This window comes from Narcine bancroftii, chromosome 6, assembly GCF_036971445.1.
Source record: "Narcine bancroftii isolate sNarBan1 chromosome 6, sNarBan1.hap1, whole genome shotgun sequence".
Taxonomy (NCBI): domain Eukaryota; kingdom Metazoa; phylum Chordata; class Chondrichthyes; order Torpediniformes; family Narcinidae; genus Narcine; species Narcine bancroftii.
Genome location: NC_091474.1, coordinates 175217332 through 175238500, shown reverse-complemented (window position 1 = coordinate 175238500; position 21169 = coordinate 175217332). Strand labels below are relative to the sequence as shown.

At 39.6% G+C, this 21169-nt stretch overlaps 1 protein-coding gene across 1 annotated transcript in view; it reads right to left on the bottom strand.

Moving 5' to 3' along the window:
• Window positions 1–226: 226 nt before the first annotated feature.
• The window catches only part of frk (fyn-related Src family tyrosine kinase), a 127417-nt gene continuing 106474 nt past the window's right edge, over window positions 227–21169 (bottom strand). The window contains exons 5-8 of the mRNA XM_069886816.1: window positions 12599–12757; window positions 3329–3510; window positions 2621–2786; window positions 227–2257 (exon numbers count right to left, since the gene is read on the bottom strand). Coding sequence (XP_069742917.1) covers window positions 2043–2257; window positions 2621–2786; window positions 3329–3510; window positions 12599–12757 — 722 coding nt within the window. The 3' untranslated portion in view covers window positions 227–2042. The remainder of the gene's footprint in view (window positions 2258–2620; window positions 2787–3328; window positions 3511–12598; window positions 12758–21169) is intronic.

The following is a 21169-nucleotide window of genomic DNA, read 5'->3' as shown; positions in this document are numbered from 1 at the left end:
TGGCCAACACTGCCATGTTCTTGCTAATAAAAGCCTATGTTATTCACATAACTCCAGTGTCATAAGTTATTGAATGTAGTTCAAGAGGGAAAGATCAAAAAAGTAAGAAAGACAAAAAAAAATTAATTTGTTGTAAATCGATCCAACAAATAATGAGACTTAATAAATATTCACATTCTGAAAAAAGACCAGTCATCAACAATCATTGTTAATCATTGTTACTCCATTTAGTATTAGCTTTATTTTACAGTATTTGAGTTTAGTAGACAATTAATATGCAAGTATTTAGGAATTTCAGTGAGATTAAAGATTAGATGAATTTCAGAAATTAATGCAAATTATCCTGCAATGTTTATCTATTCACAGTGTATAAGATAATTAGCTCTTCATTTCCACAAGTTGCTGGGTAATTTGCCCATTATTAGAAACATGTACCATTTAAAATCTAATCCTTTTTTCATCAAAATCTGGCCCAATATTCCACAAATAAAAATTTGCTGGAGCTTCTACTACATATTATACTGTTGGCCTGTGTTATAAATGCATAAGTCTAATATAGTTTAATGGAAGGGACTTTTCCAAAAAAAGTAAACAATTGAAAAAAAAAACAAACAGATATCTCTTTGAACTTTTGTATAATCAAAGTTCTATAAAATATTGTCCTGTATAGTTGGCATCTTCTCAACCAAGCATTAATCAAAATTGTGAATTGGGTTGAAAGTAGATTTCAGTTTCATGACATTTAGATTTTAACATAAAAGTAGACTGGAATATTTGAAGGTTTAAATAATTTTCTTGTTTAAAATCAATGTGGGATATGATTACTTGCACCTTAATTTTCATTATACAGCTTTACAAAAGTAGAGTATTCCAATGAAACCTTTCGTAAGCCAAAATGGCATAAAACAAAGACCCATTCACTATTATTGAAGTCTATTCAAATTTCTTTCAGATAGTGAAGACAGGTTTCTTCGTAAAAGCAAATTTGTGTAAAGCAAATATTTGTAAAGCGGCGTATACCTTTATATAATTCACTTTATATACATTTTAACTAGCAGCAAATCACACAATAAAATACAATGAATTCTGAACAGATCTATAACGTAAAATTATGTACATACTTAGAGGCACATTAAATACTACATGGATTGTAGTAAAACTTGACTTTGTGTTGCAAAGTACCTGCTGAAAGTGTTATTGTTTTAGGTAAATGGCTATTATCAAAAGCTATGGATTTTGTATTTACACAAAGTAAAAAAAGCACTAATTGTTGAAGGACACCCATCTTTGCCGATGATTTTTTAAAAAATGCATTGAAGGGTGGATAATCAAAGGCAAAAGTGTGTGATTATTTTCTCTTCATATGACAACTATTTGTCTCGTCATGATACTAACTGAAATTATGTCTGACTGTTTCCCTGGAGGTGGTGTAGTTAGAGAGCGTGGGGGTGATGAAGCAAAAAAAGAATAAAATTTGGCAACTGGCACATGAGTAAAATTGCACTGGCCTGCTTCAGTGTGCTTTATGTATGTATTATGTAATATCATGATAATAAATGCATATTTCTTGCATATTTGGTGGGAGGGCAAAATATGTAAAAGGATTTTGAGTATCCCTTATATATCCTGTCTGAATTTCTTTCCAATAGGTTAAATAAGGAAAATTCTCTGCTCCTTCAGCTTAGATGTTGGTTTCAGAACAAGAGGTTTGAGAAATTGTACAGCTGATTTATTTTTCATTCCCAGTCTATCTTTTCTGGAAACACTTGTCCTCATCCTCCATTCCCGAGAGTGAGAGGACACTTTCTGGTAAGAAGTTAATCACAAAAGTCTGTAGACACTATGGTTGAAGAAACACAAAAATCTGTAGGCACTGTTGTTGAAGTTACATTCAATAATATAGAATTCATTATAGCCTTTGGTCTAATGATGTACAGTAGATACATATCAGGTGAAATCAAGGCCAATAATTATACAATAGGTCTAAGATGTGAATATTAAATCAATGAAAGCAGATACAACACTATCAATGTTTGCTGGTATTAGGTAATATAAGCATTAGGTTCTATATAGGCTGTAAGATCAGTTTCAAAGAACTCCTCTAGTTTCCACTGGAGGGTCTCAAATGTTGGTCGCTCATAACTTTTGTCTTTCCAGCATTCGAGCATGATTTCATACAGTGGTGGGGGACATGCTTCAGGGCATGACATTCGGTATCCTTTTCCCAACTCTTCGATAACTTGAGAGTTTGACATCCCTAAAAAAATTCAAATTGTACAAAATTGTAAGCAAAAGTCAAACAAACTTACGTGCTGAAAATTTCAGACAGTGACAATTTACAAGTTAACAGATATTCTTCAAAAAGCTACTTGATAATTGTATCAGATGAAGGGCTAAATGTCCACTTAAATATCTATTTCCTGACAATATCTGCCACATGAATTTATTCTGTCATCACCAATGTTCAGATTGTCGGTAAGTTCATTTGCTTGATATACACGTGCAATCTGTTCCTTACTCATTCTCTCGCTTGGTCAACCTGCTCCAGATAGATTAAACAAAAAAAGTAAAATTTTAGTAACTCAGTGATTCTGAATATGTCCTGAAATTATAAACTAACCTGCATAAGGTATTTTTCCATAAGTGATAATTTCATACAGCAGTATTCCAAAGGACCAAACGTCCGATTTGATGCTGAACTTATTTAAATGGATGGCTTCGGGTGCAGTCCACTTTACAGGGAATCTTGCTCCTTCTTTTGCTTCATAAACATTTTCATCATCTGTCTAATGATGGCAAAGATCGTAATCACAATGAGGAATTTCACAGATCAAATAATGCACAGTGGAAGTCTGAAAATCTGGACTGCTCAGGGATTGTGTTGGTCCAGATTTTTGGATTTTCTGAATTCTCGAGCAATGTTTTTAAAATTCAAATTAAGGAGGATAAAGAAGAGATGAACAGGTACTTTTTGATAGTTTATTAATAGCAAATACAGCATCCTTTATTTATCAAAACAAAAAGTTTTAAAGAAAAATAAAGTGGTTGATTGTTGCCACTGGGCACCTGTGGCACTTAGCATGCATGCACGCACTCAAAAGCCTGCTAAGTTTTAAAAGTTTGAGAGTTTTCAAAAAGTTCAGATTTTTGAGTGGTCTGGGTTTTTGGACTTTTGCTATATTTAAGATTACATTGAAAGAGGGACATTTATTTTATTAATTGGAGCCCAGAATCGTCATTGCTCCACATTTAACTGGTTATGAGGTTGACCAAGGCCTTTGTTCTTTAACTTGTAATTTAAGAAATGAAATATAATTGACATTCTTACCAGAAAAACATGGGCAAGTCCAAAATCAGCAACCTTGCAGTTGTTGTTCTCCCCTACCAGAACATTCCTGGCAGCTAAATCCCGATGAATATAATTCTGAATTTCTAAATATGCCATTCCTGAAGCTACCTGAGCAGACATTTCCAGGAGATCTCTTAATGTCAAACTTGACTCTTGGTTTTCTGTCAAAATTAACATATGGTGAATGTTACATTTCAGAAAATATTTCCATATTTAAAAAAAATTGTATTTGGTAAAAAATATTACCAGAAGGTATTAAACCTTAAGCCTCCATTAACCACAACCAATGCTGACAAAAATCTCAATGCAAGATTTTCTTATAATGAAATTGGACATATTGTACAGTTTTCTCTGAATTCAGAATACTTCCTGATGTTTAATCTCATCAACGCAGTAATATCAATGAAAAATCTACTCACAATGAAACTGGGCTCAGTTCTCTCTGGGATTTGGAAGACCTTTTTGCAAAATTCAAATAGAGCAAGCTTTAATTTATGCCCAAGATATATTTATATGTCAGAAAGCATGCAAGACATAGAGCCCTTTTTTTCCCAAAGCAAATCAAGCCTCCCAGGACATTGTGGAATGTCTAATGCTATAATAATGACAATTTCTTGGACTTTTGTACTGCCATTTCAAGATCCTGGATGAAAGAGTTCAAATATAATTATAGAGTTGATAAAATCACCAATTTACAGAAATCATTTTGATTTCTGTTGTTAAATGGTACTGAGTGGCTTTGAACTAAGCCACATAAAAGGAATCGCAAGTAATCTAGTATGGAACAAAAAGTATTAGTGATGTAACAAAGTACATACAGGTATTTATGAATTGGCTAAGAGCATTCAAGCCCACAAAAACATATGACAAATACAAGTAAAAATGGCAATATTTACACTGAGGATTTACTTCGTCAAAAAGAAAACACGGGATGCCAGAGTGTCAGATAATATTAGTAATTTATAAGATTCATCAAAAAAATTTACAATATTCATTTGAATGCAATAAATGTTATTGTGTGATATCACTATTAAAATAAATAATCAACCACAATGATCAAATAATTTCCTTTGGAAATTACGTCATCTTTGTAAATTCTATTTCTTGAGAATCCAGACCAGCTATTGTTTATTAGGAAAGAAGCATTAACTATGGTCCAAGGGAAATATGAAAGTAAAAGCAAATCAATCCAAACCCCAGCAGATTCTGGTCATCTGAAATAAAATTAGACTGCTGGAAATATTCAGCAGGTCAGGCATTATCACCTGATGAAAAGCATTGTTAACCCTGTTTCTCTCCTTATAAGCAGCAAAGAAATTTTACTCCTAATTATCACAGAAAATGAAAGATATTTTGCCAAATATAGTTTTTGGAAGCTGGTTGATATGTTTATTCTCGAAATCCAAAAGTTTAGTCAATGTTCCACTTATTATTTAACATAACAATCTAATTGAAGCCAATAAATGACTAACCAAAGCAGCTATATTGTTTCCTCATCATCTCTGTGTTGTCTCTCAGCAATCTTACCAATAGCACAATTATAGCTTTAATATGTCCCTTGTCTTCACCTTGTTGAAGCTCCTGATTTATTTCAAGTCTTGGATGACTGGTTCTGAACTGGGAATAGTAGAAAGCACAAGGGTGCAACTTGTCAGGAAGCTCACTTCCCTGGAAGGCAAGTCACTGGTCTTCACTTGTCAGGAAGTCACAATAGCGACTGCACGTTCTGAGAAGACTGACATGGGCAAGACTACCGGCCACTGTCATGACAACCTTCTGCAGGAGCTCGATTGAGAGTGTCCTGACTGGCTGCATCACAGTGAGGTACGGAGGCTGCAGAGAAATGGATGGGAGGTCAATCAACAGGACCACAAGAGCAGCAGACACGTTGTCTGAAGAGAGCGCATAAAATCATTGAGGACCCCTTCCAACTTGCGCACAGCTTCTTACAGCTACTCCCAATGAGAAAAAGATACCGAAGTATCGGAACCAATACCACAGGCTAAGAAACAGCTTCTTCCCACAGGCAGTGAGAATGCCAAACAACCAAAGGGACTGGTCACACTAACCATCTGAGACTTGCATATTTATAAAACAATATTTATTTATTTGTATATATGAATACTTGTCCTGCATATGTGTTGTTTGTCTGCATGTGTGTTGTGTCTGCGCGTTTTTGGACTGAGGACTGGAGAATGCTGTTTTGTCAGGTTGTACTTGTGTAATCGGATGATAATAAACTTGACTTGTCTTAGTGGAGATGCAGTATCACAGCTCCAGCAACTAGGTTCACTCCTAACCTCAGATGCTGTCTGCATTAAGCTTGTATGTTCTCCTGATGGGTTTCCCCTGGATGCCATGATTTCCACACATCCTAAAGATGTAGGTTAAGTGGCCACTGTAAATTGAGGTAGAGTAGTAGAATCTGAGGGAATTTGATGGGAACGTGAGGAGAATAGGTTGCACAGAAATTTAATAGAGAATAGCACTGCTAGCATATCTTTACAAAAATTAATGGAAATATGAATTGAATATGAGGTCTACAACTCCTGAATTTTCAAAATTATTATAAAGCAGCACAATTGAGGTTTATTAAGATGGCGGTATCTTGGAATAGCACAAGACTGTCAGAGATTGTACCTCCTGAAACTGTGCAGGTTTGATCTAGGTTTTTCACCTTCGACCATGGCAGAATTGACTTGATTGGCAATGGCTTTAAAAAGGATTTTATAGTCAATGTTCAACAATACTATGGATCTCAAATTCCTGATATCCTCCTTCTTCCCCTTCTTTTTGAAGATGATGGTGATGATACCTTTCCTTGTGGAGTCTGATATGTTGCCTGCCAGAAACTTAGCATTGTATACTTCCAATTGGTCCAGGCCCACCCATGTGCAACAGAGCTATGTGCAACTCAGTCAGTAAGCCGTCGCTTCCAAATGTTTTGCTTGAATGTTTAACAAGATGGAGGACAGGAAATTTTGAGAGGCCATTCTGCCTGTAACCTTAGTTCCTACAGCTCAGCATAAAAGGATCTGCTCATCCTCTGTATGCCCATCTGCAAAGATGTGACTGAGCTGTCCTAAAGCACCCTCTAAGAATGTTTCAGCCCTGAGCCCTTCTACAAGCTTTGAGCAAAAAGTGGGCCAGACACTTGAATAAAAAGGCTGGGGAAGAAGGGAAGAAAGGGCAGGTGGAAGAGCACAGGCAACAGACAAAAGGCAAACAATTGACAAGAATATGAGAACAGGAGAGGAAAGGTAAGAACTGATCGAGGGAGGGAGTGGCTCTCTGAATGCAGAGAGGGAGGAAAGGAGACAGGGAAAGGAAGAGGGAGGGTGAGAGTGACAGTGAAAGAAAGAGAGAGAATAAGGAAAGGAGAAATAGGGATAGGGGAAGGGGTTAACAGAAACCAGAGAAGAGGATGTTAATGCTATCTTGATGGAGGGTACCCAGAGATTTTGGTTCTCCAATGTGCGGATGGACTCAGTATGGCAGTACATGATATCATGTATAGACATGTCGGTATGAGAATGGAACAGGAAATTGATAGGGTGCCGCTGGGAGATCCCCGCTATTGTTTTCCACAAGCTTCATGACGTCAGAAATAAAAATATATTTTTCAAAAGAAGTTCCTGGAGTCTGCCTTTAACTAACGTGTGTTCAAGTGCACTTTCATAGAATTTGCTTAAAAAGTGCATAAAATTGCAATTATTGTATCTTATTATGTTTTGGTTCTTTAGATTCATTTTAGAAGCTTCAAAAATATATTATCATTTGCATTAATGGCTAATGCAATGAAGGCTTCATCATCAGGGGCAGCACAGTTGGTGCAGCAGTTAGCGGAAGGCCTTTATAGTGCCAGCAATCAGGACTGTACCGGAGTTCGAATCCTGTGCCATTTGTAAGGAGTTTGTACGTTCTCCCTGTATCTGCATGGGTTTTCTCCTTGAGCTCCAGTTTCATCCCACCATTCAAAACATACCGGGGTTGTAGGTTAATGGGGTGTAAATTGGGTGGCACGGACTCATAGGCCAAAATGGCCTGTTATCATGCCGTATGTCTCAAAAATCATTGCAAACAATCCCATATCATTCCGGTATAGGTACTGCCTAAATAGAATTAAATTAAATAGAAGCCAATTCCTCTGCAAAGCTAATTTCCCATACAGTAAAATCCCCATTATCTGGCACTCAATCAACCAGAAACTCAACAGGCAAAAAAATGAGGAAATAAATATATTTTTTTAAAATAAATGAGAATAAATAAAGTTTAAAATAAATGTTTAAATAAAAGTTTAAAGTTGTAAAAGTAAATCTCCGAAACAACACACAACCCCTTGGGAACAATCATTCAGCCAGCGGAATGGCCAAGTTGTGCCCCGCCTGCAGCAGCTGTTTTAATAAAGTTGTGTTTGAATAAAATAGCAACGCCCAGGATGAACAGCCAGCCAGTGTTGCTCACCTCGGAGACTGTTCTCCCAGTGTCTCCTTATCCCTGCTTAGTAAGAGTCTTTGTCTTTATTAGTATATTAATAAGGCTTTATCTGTGAACTTGGGGGGGGGGGGGGGGGGGGGTGTAAATGATGACGGTGGCACGGTAAGTGTAGCGGCTAGTGCAATGCTGTTACAGCAACAGTGACCAGAGTTCAAATTTAAAGGATGAGGCACTGAGGGCCTGACCAGAACACTTGCATGGTGATAAGTCGAGTTGGTCCAAGGGCCAATTTCCAAGGGTGAAATTTGTTGCGCCTAAGGCCTGATCAGGACACTGGCTTGGAAGTGTGTTGGGTTTTCTGACAGACACTAGCGTAGAGGTGAGTTAGGTTGCGCCAGGATGAAGAGCCAGTCGATGCCGCTTGCCACTGGGTGACTCTCCCAAAGTGTTTACCTATCTCTGTCTAGTAAGAGTCTATATCCTTATTAGTATTAGGTATATTAATAAGGCTTTATCTGTAAACTTGGGGAGGGGGGTTAATTATGCCAGCAGTGCGGTTAGCTTACCAGCTGGCATAATGCTGTTTCAGCGCCAGTGACCAGCGCTAAAATTTAAATGGAAATGTTGTAAGTTGTGGGAATTACTTGAATAAAGTGAACTTTACATTATAAAAAACTACATTACTGATTTTAAAAAAATATAACTTTACATTTCACAATGTCTTTTGTCTTTTAGACCATGTATTCTTAATGCTAATCTCAGGCAAAAAAAAAAATCGCATTTCCGACATCCATGATTGCAATCGGTGCCAGAAAATGTTATTTTACTGTATTTCCCTTCACTTTTAATTAATTGCAAAGTAGCCTCTTGATAAATAGTTTATAATTTCAATTAATATTTTATTACATTAATATTACAAAATATAATATTCTTTCTTTGGCTTGGCTTCACGGACGAAGATTTATGGAGGGGGTAAAAGTCCACGTCAGCTGCAGGCTCGTTTGTGGCTGACAAGTCCGATGCGGGACAGGCAGACACGGTTGCAGCGGCTGCAGGGGAAAATTGGTTGGTTGGGGTTGGGTGTTGGGTTTTTCCTCCTTTGCCTTTTGTCAGTGAGGTGGGCTCTGCGGTCTTCTTCAAAGGAGGTTGCTGCCCGCCAAACAGTGAGGCGCCAAGATGCACGGTTTGAGGCGATATCAGCCCACTGGAGGTGGTCAATGTGGCAGGCACCAAGAGATTTCTTTAGGTAGTCCTTGTACCTTTTCTTTGGTGCACCATCTGGAGGATCTCGCTGGATCTTCAGCAGCGTGGACTCGATGCTGTCGACCTCTGCCATCTCGAGTACTTCGACGTTAGGGATGAAAGCGCTCCAATGGATGTTGAAGATGGAGCGGAGACAACACTGGTGGAAGCGTTCTAGGAGCCGTAGGTGATGCCGGTAGAGGACCCATGATTCGGAGCCGAACAGGAGTGTGGGTATGACAACGGCTCTGTATACGCTTATCTTTGTGAGGTTTTTCAGTTGGTTGTTTTTCCAGACTCTTTTGTGTAGTCTTCCAAAGGCGCTATTTGCCTTGGTGAGTCTGTTGTCTATCTCATTGTCGATCCTTGCATCTGATGAAATGGTGCAGCCGAGATAGGTAAACTGGTTGACCATTTTGAGTTTTGTGTGCCCGATGGAGATGTGGGGGGCTGGTAGTCATGGTGGGGAGCTGGCTGATGGAGGACCTCAGTTTTCTTCAGGCTGACTTCCAGGCCAAACATTTTAGCAGTTTCCGCAAAGCAGGACGTCAAGCGCTGAAGAACTGGCTCTGAATGGGCAACTAACGCGGCATCGTCTGCAAAGAGTAGTTCACGGACAAGTTTCTCTTGTGTCTTGGTGTGAGCTTGCAGGCGCCTCAGCTTGAAGAGACTGCCATCCGTGCGGTACCGGATGTAAACAGCGTCTTCATTGTTGGGGTCTTTCATGGCTTGGTTCAGCATCATGCTGAAGAAGATTGAAAAGAGGGTTGGTGCGAGAACACAGCCTTGCTTCACGCCATTGTTAATGGAGAAGGGTTCAGAGAGCTCATTGCTGTATCTGACCCGACCTTGTTGGTTTTCGTGCAGTTGGATAATCATGTTGAGGAACTTTGGGGGACATCCGATGCGCTCTAGTATTTGCCAAAGCCCTTTCCTGCTCACGGTGTCGAAGGCTTTGGTGAGGTCAACAAAGGTGATGTAGAGTCCTTTGTTTTGTTCTCTGCACTTTTCTTGGAGCTGTCTGAGGGCAAAGACCATGTCAGTAGTTCCTCTGTTTGCGCGAAAGCCGCACTGTGATTCTGGGAGAATATTCTCGGTGACACTAGGTATTATTCTATTTAGTAGAATCCTAGCGAAGATTTTGCCTGCAATGGAGAGCAGCGTGATTCCCCTGTAGTTTGAGCAGTCTGATTTCTCGCCTTTGTTTTCGTACAGGGTGATGATGGTGGCATCACGAAGATCCTGAGGCAGTTTTCCTTGGTCCCAACAAAGCTTGAAAAACTCATGCAGTTTGGCATGCAGAGTTTTGCCGCCAGTCTTCCAGACCTCTGGGGGGATTCCATCCATACCTGCTGCTTTGCCACTTTTCAGTTGTTCGATTGCCTTATATGTCTCATCCTGGGTGAGGACCTCATCCAGCTCTAGCCTTAGGGGCTGTTGAGGGAGCTGGAGCAGGGCGGAATCTTGGACTGAGCGGTTGGCACTGAAAAGAGATTGGAAGTGTTCTGACCATCGGTTGAGGATGGAGATCTTATCGCTGAGGAGGACTTTGCCGTCTGAGCTGCGCAGCGGGCTTTGGACTTGGGGTGAGGGGCCGTACACAGCCTTTAGAGCCTCGTAGAAACCCCTGAAGTCGCCAATGTCCGCGCTGAGCTGGGTTCGTTTGGCGAGGCTAGTCCACCACTCATTTTGGATCTCCCGGAGTTTGCGCTGAAGATGGCTGCATGCGCGACGGAAGGCTTGTTTCTTCTCTGGACAGGACGGCTTTGTAAGGTGAGCCTGGTGGGCAGCTCGCTTCTTTGCCAGCAGCTCCTGGATTTCCTGGCTGTTTTCGTCAAACCAGTCCTTGTTTTTCCTGGAGGAGAAGCCCAGTACTTCTTCAGTGGATTGCAGTATGGTAGTCTTCAACTGATCCCAGAGGGTTTCAGGGGACGGGTCCGTGAGGCGGGTTGCATCGTCGAGCTTTGCTTTGAGGTTTGCCTGGAAGTTTCCTCTCGCTTTGTCTGACTGCAGGTTTCCAACATTGAACCTCTTTCTGGGGGCTTTACTGTTCCTGGGCTTTAGCTTGAAGTGAAGGTTGAGCTTGCAGCAAACCAGCCGGAGGTCAGTGTGGCATTCCGCACTGGGCATGACCCTGGTGTGGAGCACATCTCGTTTGTCACTTTCTCGCACCAGGATGTAGTCCAGGAGGTGCCAGTGTTTGGATCGGGGATGCATCCAGGTGGTCTTAAGGCTGTCCCTCTGCTGAAAAAGGGTGTTTGTAATGACAAGCCGCTGTTCTGCGCAGAGCTCCAACAGGAGGCGCCCATTGTCGTTGCACTTGCCGACGACATGCTTGCCCAGGATTCCTGGCCAGGTTTCTGAGTCTTTGCCGACACGAGCGTTGAAGTCGCCCAGGATGACAACCTTGTCGGCTGTAGGGGTGCGTTGGATGAGGTTGCACAGGTCGGTGTAGAACTTGTCCTTTTCTGCTGGTTCCGCCTGGAGGGTTGGAGCATAGACACTGATGAGGGTGATGCGACGCTTGTTTTGAAGGGGGATTCGCATGGACATGATTCGGTCCGAGAGGCCTGTCGGATGGTTTTCGAGTTTGGAGGCAATGAAGCTCTTGACCATGAAGCCTACACCAGATAGGCGTCGTTCATCCGAAGGCTTGCCAGACCAGTAGAGTGTGTAGCCCGCGCCGCGTTCTTGGAGGCTGCCTACATCTGCCAGGCGGACTTCACTGAGAGCGGCTATGTCGATGTCAAGTCTGAGGAGTTCATGTGCAATGAGGGCAGACCGACATTCAGGTCGGTGGCTGTCAGCCTTGTTTAGCATGGTTCTGATGTTCCAGCATGCTAGCTTGAGTTTGTGAGCATCTTTTGAGGGGGAGGACGTGGAGGGGGAGGACGTGGAGGGGGAGGACGTGGAGGGGGAGGACGTGGAGGGGGAGGACGTGGAGGGGGAGGACGTGGAGGGGGAGGACGTGGAGGGGGAGGACGTGGAGGGGGAGGACGTGGAGGGGGAGGACGTGGAGGGGGAGGACGTGGAGGGGGAGGACGTGGAGGGGGAGGACGTGGAGGGGGAGGACGTGGAGGGGGAGGACGTGGAGGGGGAGGACGTGGAGGGGGAGGACGTGGAGGGGGAGGACGTGGAGGGGGAGGACGTGGAGGGGAGGACGTGGAGGGGGAGGACGTGGAGGGGGAGGACGTGGAGGGGGAGGACGTGGACCTGTCCTCGGGCCTGCGCAAAGGAGCTTTTAGGTGGAGTGCAGTGCGCGCAGTACTGGCCCCACCCTTTACACCCATGGTTCGTGTGCCGTGGCCGAGCAAGCTGGGACGTGGCAGCGAGGTCCTTGACGGCGGCCCCGGCCTCGGTCGAGTGAGGCAGGCGGAGGCCCCGATCCGGGCAGAGAGTGGGAGGCGGCGGCCCCAGTCCAGGCACAGGGAGAGCTGCGGCTGCCTCGGCCCCGGTTCGGGCAGTATGGACCGACCTAATATTAACTAATAAATTAATATTTTACCTGTTTTACATTTTGCTATCAAATGCACCAAAGTCTGTTTGATTGTAAAAAGCTTCCATACTTACTGTGCAAGTATTCCAGTAAGCTCCCATTTTTCATTAATTCGGTAATAATGTAAATTGGTTCTTCAATGGTGCACACAGCATATAGTTGAATTAGTTTGGGATGTCTCAGTTTTTTCATTAATTGTGCCTCCTTTAGGAAGTCCTGTTTGGCCATTGTACCTGAAAATGGGCACAGCTGTTATTTCATAGACCAGCAGCAATAGAAATTCACCAAGACAATGGTATTTTAAAATCAATATTTTAATTAATAATTACTAACAATATTACATCTTACTTAAATCTAAACTTAACACCAACTATGTGCAAATATGTATGTGCATATGTGGATTACTCAAACAATTACGGTTTAGGCACAATTCTGAAAAGTCAATTCGAAGTTCAGTATTGGAAATCCTACATTGAAACTCAAAACCTTTAAACTGATGTTCAGAACTAATTATAAAGTTGGTGAGACACCAAGTCATTAGACTTCTCAAAACTCATGAATCCCTATCACGTTGCTTCCATTGAAATGTTCTTTAAAATAAATGATTATCACAATGCCCCTCTTTCTTGCATAGGGGCAATAAAACTAGTGACTTCCATAATGTTTGCACAAACCAAGGCAAGGGTTAAATCAAAATGAACATTACAATGGTCACAGCAGATAACTGGTCCACACCCCCCCAACCCCCCCCACCCCCCCCCACCCTCTCCACAAGGAGAAAACAACAGTAGTTATTTCATTTCTGTCTTTTCAGATGACTGGCTTTTGATATTAAATGCTTCTTCTTCATGTGTCTCAATCACATGACTTGGTTGATCAAAACTGACTTTGGTTTCAATTTCCCAAAAACATGAATCATAAACACATAACTTCTCTTCTCACCAGGTGTCTTTTCCTTAGATAAACAATCCATTGTTAAAGCCTTTAACTAAGAGCATTAACTCTATTTGCAGCTTGGACTTGTGTGCCTCTGCATCTGTTCAAAATGTTATAATGAAATCTGTGAGTATTTTCACCCAGTTCCAACCCCCAAAGTAACTCACTAAAAAAAACAGATGCCTGCAACAACAGCAAATAATAATAATTCACTCATCCAGCAGGATCTATGACAAAATCTATACAGGGTGATTACAATATTTTCCTGAGAAATTAGTGGCTTTACTTTGGTGAATAAAGGTGTACCTCCCTGTTCAGTGTCTGTTTGTTTCAATCATAGCACCCCACAACTATTCTACACTAATCATGTCGTACTAATCATACTGCTTAACTGATGACTACACCTATTGGTCCCTTCAAGATTTAAAACAAATATGCTGGTTTAGCAAATCTAATTGTAGCTCAAGCAGCACAGAGCATGAGCAGATCACGGGTCTCATAAACTAATCATGTCGTACTAATCATACTGCTTAACTGATGACTACACCTATTGGTCCCTTCAAGATTTAAAACAAATATGCTGGTTTAGCAAATCTAATTGTAGCTCAAGCAGCACAGAGCATGAGCAGATCACGGGTCTCATAAACTTCCAGGCCATAATTTTCCATTTCTCATCTCTGTTCCGACAAAATAAAAAATGTAATGTAAACATTAAAATTGAACAGCAGAGAAAGGAATAGGTTTGCTTCTTCAATTTATGTGTGACTATTTTAAATAACTCACATCACATGCCTGCTCACCAAGATCCTACTGCATCCCTATTTCAGTGAAATCTTTGCATTGAAGGTTGACATCCTTTCCCTGCTTCATATTCCAAAATGAACCAAGTATTGGTTGACAATTCTCATCACACTATGTTCGCACAGGTTTGATAACCCTGATGGCTTCATGTACTATGGAACTTTGTGATGCTGCAATGGTAAGAGGTCACTAGTGGGAGTATTATATCAGTACCCTAACAATATCTATACTGAAAAATAGTGTATAAATTAAGAAATAACAGTGGCTTGTGAGAAACTGCTGCAATAACCATTGGATTATTTTAATTATCAGATTTACAGAGTCTATTCAAAATAGTTTCTTAGAGCAAAGTGTTAATGAAGCAATCAGGGAAAAGACCATTTTTGATCTGGTTTTTATGGGGAGACAAGATTAATTAATGATCTCACAGAAAAGAATTCCATTGGAAAGAATGCTCAGAGCATGGTAAAGGCGAGAATTTTTTGTCTGAAATTAGTTGGCTAAACTTAAATAAAGGCTATTATAATTGTCGGACAGAATTAGCTGGTGGATTGGAAAAACAGATCAAAGAGTAAGTTAATAAATCAATAGTGATGGGCACTTATAAAGATATAAATCTCCACATAAGCTCTGCAAGAATAAGAAAGGTGCAACAAGGGATGCTGAGATGACTAGAAACTAGCAATCAATTACTGAGAGTGAGAAAAATCTAGCAAATAATATACAATTGTGACAGATTGTTATATTTTATATTGTATTGTTACTAGCCCAGAGGACCCCAAAACCCTGCAGCAAGATATTCACCAAGACAAATGGTTACTTAAACAAAAGTTGCTTTTAATTATATTTAAACATGAAAACAGAATCAAACTGTATTACTATTAACTTATTTAACCTAACTTAACCCCCTTGTAATTCTAAGAGCACATGTATATATTGTGTGTGTAAGTTTAGAAAAGTTATTTGATTCACAGTCCAATCTCACTTCTCACTCCTCCAAGTTCACTGGTTGCAGGCAATTCTTATACTGTGCATAGAATGTAACATTTATGAAGTTCGCCAGGCTTTGGTGCTTGAAAGGTAAATGGTTACCGCTCAGGAAGGTTCTTTTTGGTTTTCTGAGAGATTTGTTGTTCGCTGGACACAAACTGATCCCTTCTCATCAGCTACATCAGTGTATTGCAGAAGAAACTTGGCCCATCAGGATTTTCCAGATGATAACATCTTTCTTTCAGGTCACCACCGAGTTCCTTTTTGTTTCCCATATTTCAGGTCCTCTCCTCTTGTATGGACCACAAGGGCTTTGACCAGGCTGAACTAAGCACTCACAACCAGTTTTCAGGTTTTTCTACAAGTTTGCCACCTTGTCCTGTTCCAGTCCCAGCTGCTGCTGTTGAACTCTAGAACTGTCCAACTGAATTCTCTCTCTCACTCCTAGAGAAAAGCCTGTTTGACTCTCTCTGCTTGCAAAACTGCACGACCCTCTTAGAACAGCAAACTGCACTTAGACAGACTGCAGCTCCCAACCTAATGCTTCGAGTTCTTTCATCTGTTGCTTTTCAAAACAACAATCAATTAGTGAAGTTTCTTTAGGCACTCCACAAAGTTATTGCAAAGGCACTCAGAGCCAGTCTGTCTGGCTTGAGCAGAGATCCATTATTTTAAATGAGATCTGTTTTCAAGAGTTTGTATGGGACCTACACTAAAAAAAACACCTGCCACAATTTATCTCCTCCAAAACATATCTATATACAATATAAAACACAACATAATCTGTCACACTTTTCCCCACAAAGGAATTTTAACTCGAGTTAAAATTCAGTTATAACTAAACTGACTTTAAAAATCACTGAAGTGATAACAAAATACAATATATAACATGTTATAACAATGTAACCCAAAGTTGAGAGTATACATTTCTAAACACAATTAAATTAACATACTGATAGACAATCTGCTATCACATTATTTGTACCTCTGATATTATTAATTTGCAGATTATATTCTTGCAATATTAAACCCCAGTTTAACAATCTTCTATTTTTATTCTTCATTTTATTTAAAAAAAACCAGAGGATTGTGGTCAGTAAATATCACAATTGGTTCGTGAGAGGTACAGAGATATAAATCAAAATTCTGCACAGCAAATATTATAGATAACAGTTCTTTTTCAATAGTGGAATAGTTCCTTTGATGAACATTGAATTTTTTGAAAACTAAGCAAATTGATGGTCAATTTCATTATGTTTTTGCAATAAAACTGCACCTGCTGCCCCCTCATTGGCATCCACTGCTAAAGAAAATGGACTGTCAAAATCAGGAGATTTTAAAACAGGATATTGGCATAACAACTCCTTTAAATTTTATAAAGCTGTCTGACAAACTTCAAACCCAAAAATTTCTCCCCTTTATTCAAAAGATTGGTTAAAGGAAGAGCTACTTCAGCAAAATTTCCTATTATATTCTGCCATTCCTAAAATCGTTCTCACTGCTTTCTTGCCATTGGGAATAGGAAATACAGAAATTGCATTCACCTTAGTTTGAATAGGTGCAACTTTGCTATGTCCAACTACATTACCTAAGTATGTCACAGTAGCATGTCCAAATTCACTTTTTGGTAAATTAACAGACAAATTTGCTTTGGATAATCTTGCAAACAATTTGTCCAATCCCTTCAGATGTTCTTCCCATGTGTCACTTTTTGTGTCCAAGTCATCAATATAAGCATCTGTATGTGTCAACTCTTGGATTACCAAATTAATCATCCTTTGGAATGCTGCAGAGACATTTCTTTCATGCCAAAAGGTAACACATTATACTCATATAAACCGGATGGAGTTACAAAAGCTGAAATATTCTTTCCTCTCTCAGTTAGAGGCACACACCAACACATCCAACTTAGTAAGAAATTTAGCTTTCCCAATTTTATCAATACAGTCATCTATTCTCAGAATAGGATAAGCATCTGTTTTAGTAACTGAATTAACCTTCCCATAATCTGTATAGAATCTAACAGTTCCATCTGGTTTAGTTACCAGAACACAAGGAGAACTCCAATCTGAGTTCGAATGTCTAATAATATCATTTTTCAACATATATTCCACCTCCTGATTTTACTTTTCTGAATGTATATTTTATATGGGTGTTGTTTTATGGGACTTGCTTCTCCCACATCATAATAAATCAGTGATGACCTTTTTGACACATCAGGAAACAAATGTGTACATTTCAAAATTATTTTATTCAACTGTATCTGTTCTTGTGACTTAAGATGGCCTAACTTTTCCTCCAGATTTTCCAAAATTGCTCAATTAGATGCACAGGAACCATGGTTTATTTAAGGTTACCCTTACAACAATCTGTTTCCATAATCCTATGATCCATAACTTCCTCAACCCTATCAACAACTAACACCTCTGTTACAGTATGTTCCCCACTACCCTTATCATTATACGGTTGCATTAACAATTCATCCTTCAAGTCATATCCACAAGCCATTTCTTTAATCTCCTGTTCACTTACTGCTTTGTCCCTTAAGTCTATAAGATCTGTATCTGTCCACTATTACTGAATTAACTCTTTCCTTGACAAAGAGAAATCCTTACTCTCACAATTAATCTGCTCTTTCAAGACTATTTCAGAAGCATTGGGCAAGTCTCTATCAACTGGATCTTCCTCAGCTCTCATCATTTTCTTAGACAAAGACCTTGTTACAGCACATGCAGGATACAACTCACATTCCTCCTTAACATCATCCTTACTAGGCTGATTTGTTCATCTCAAAACTGACCCAACTTTATCCTCTACCAAATCATTCCCTAATAAAAATAAGACTCTCTGCATGGGTAACTTGAAATTACTCCTACTACAACAGGTTCTTTAACTAATTCTGAATTCAGCACTATGTTGTGAAGAGATATTAACTCTACCTCACCTCCAACACCTTTAATCAAAATTGTCTCCCCTGTGTCAGTCTTTTGATCAAGAGTTAAAACATTTTCCAACAACAGTGACTGAGCAGCCCCAGTATCTCTAAGAATTTAACTGGAACCTGTGATTTTCCCTCTTTCACTGAAAGAAAACCCTCTGACACAAAAGGTTTGAAAACATCCATGACACCCTTACCAGGTTTGGAACATCTGCTCTCCTTAAATTCAACTGTTTTAATACATGCTTCTGGTAAAACCTCCTTTCCTCATCTATTTTTTAACACTAAACAATTCGCAATAACATGACCAGGTTTCTTACAAAACTGACACACAAATTCAGAAGTTCTGCCCTTTCCCACCTTACCTTCATCTTTTCTCTTAACATTCTCCCCAGACTTAATTTCAGGCTTACGACTCTGCTCCACATTAACCTTCTGAACAGGCTTACTAATTTGTTCCACAGTAACGCTCTGAAAAGGTTCACTATTCTGAAATTTGTTTTTATGAATCAGGACAAATTCATCTGCTAACCTAGCCATTTGCTGCCACGTCCCCGCGTCTCTCTCATCCAGGTATAATTTAATCTCGTTTGGAATACACCTTTAAATTTCCTCAATTAATATCAATTCTCTCATTCTGTCAAAATCATTATTTATTCCTTTTGAGGCACATCAACAGTCAAAACATCGATGGATTTTTCTCTGGGAAAATCTGTAAGATTTTTTCCATGTTTTCTCCAAACTTCTAAATTTTTGTCTATATGCTTCTGGAACCAACTCATAAGTTTTCAATACTACTTTTTTAACAGTATCATAATTTGCCACTTGCTTTTCCTTTCAATACACTTTGGAACATAAGAGGCCATTTTTCTTTTGGCCATCTTGAGCTCTCAGCAATCTTTTAAAAAAGCTGAAAATATGTATCTATATCTCCCTCATCAAAAGGAGGAATGAGTTTTATCTACTAGCCAAAAACTTTTCCCCAAGAGTTAGAACCTCAATTCTCTTACCTCCTTCCATCTCAATTTTTAACTTCTCTAATTGAAATAGTCTGTCCCTTTCAATCTTTTCCAAGTCCTATTTTCTTTGTCATCCTCCCTCCATTTTTCAGCTCCCTCCAACTCATATTTCCTCCATTTTTCAGCTCCCTCTGCCTCATATACTCTTTCTCAGCTCCAACCCTGGGAGCCTGGTCTGTCTGGCTTGAGAAGAGCCCTGGCATTTTAAATGAGAACTGTGTTGTGAAGTGTTTATGTTTGTTTGTGACCTACACTAAAAAACCTCCCACAATTTATCTCCTCTAAAACATATCTATATACAATACAAAATAATCTTTCACACAATCTAAAGTAAGAGCTTCTCTAGGCATATATACTTCAAACTACTAAGTAAACGGTGGTGATTTAGAGGATGAGGCTGAGAGATCAAAAACATTTAAAAAATGCTATTGATTATAAATAATTATATTAGAAGATGAGGGTTCATGGTAGAGGACACTAAAAATATCCCAATAATGAATAAAGGGGTGGAGTGAGGAACTTAAAAACAATCTTGATCACTAGAAAAAAATTGTCAGGCAATTTAAAGGGGTTGTAGGCAAATAGGTCACCTGGACCCAAAGGCCTAGATCCTAACACCTTACAGAATGTGGTTGTGGCGATAATGGATGTCTTGGTTGTAATCTACCAAAATCAGACTCCAGGGAATTTTGTAGATTCTAGAGGATTAGAAAATCAGGTGGCTGATAAATTTTCAGGGTGTTATCGCACACCCATGCCAGCATACTCAAGGAAGTGACTCAAGGAATACTGGATGCACAAGTGTTTTCTTCCAACATTCTTTGGACTACCTTCCAAATGGCAAAAAATAGATAGGCTCATCTGACATTGGTAGTGTAGAACAGTTTTGAGTTCATTATATAAGATAGAATAGCAGAGCATTTGGAAAACTGACAGGATTGGTTAAATATAGCATAAATTTACAAAAGGGAGAGGATGTTTGATAAATCCAACATAAATACCATATATACCTAGAAAAGTGGATGGGAGGAACAACATGACAATGGCAAACACTGAATTGCATGCTCAGGTTTTCACCCTCGCTGTCCTGGTGAGTGTGGACTATTGCCTGGGACTGGAGCACCTTCTCCATCTGTTCACTGATGATCCCAATCCTATGGTCTCTTTCATTATCTCTTGCTGATATAATAAAACCAATCTCTTGATTAAGTTGCGCAGCTTTTCCCACTATGAACATTTCTTCAGATCAACTCCCTTGGGATGCTCAGAGCAGGATTGGTTCACCCATGAACTTGTTCATTGGCAAATCAAGCTCAAGGTACCATTGGCCCACTGCTGTTCTGTTCCTCAGTATCCCAAAACAGAGCATCAATCACTTTGTTACACTTAATTCCTAACCAACCAATATTTTACCATAAGCCTGTTGTGCCCTTATTTTTCTATTATTTCTTAATCAGTTAAACATTATTTGTTTAAATTATTATGAACAAGTTTCTTTTATTCATCACCTACATCTTCATATCGAGTTACGATGGCCTGGAATTTTTTGTATGATTTAAAATTTATTGAGTTCCTTAAAAAACTTTCCCCAAATAGTTAAGTCAGAGTTAAAGTTATGTAAATCATAAGTTATAAAACATAAGCTTATCAATAAAATAGAAATAAACGACAGCAGAAAATATCAATATAATAATCATGTGTCTAGTTAGACATCTAATTAAAGAAAAAAACTGCTGTTCATTCATATGCGTCACCAAAACATCCACAACTATTCTCCCCCTCCTCTCACCCAAGGAAGCCTAAATATTTGCCCCATTTTTGTGTAGAGAAGTCCATTTTAACCAACTGCATTCAAATGCTGCCACATTGGCCATTTCTGAGCCCACTCCTGAAATGATGGTCCCCCCCAAATTCTTCCAACCTCTCAGTATAATTTGTCTTCTGACCATTATACTTGCCTG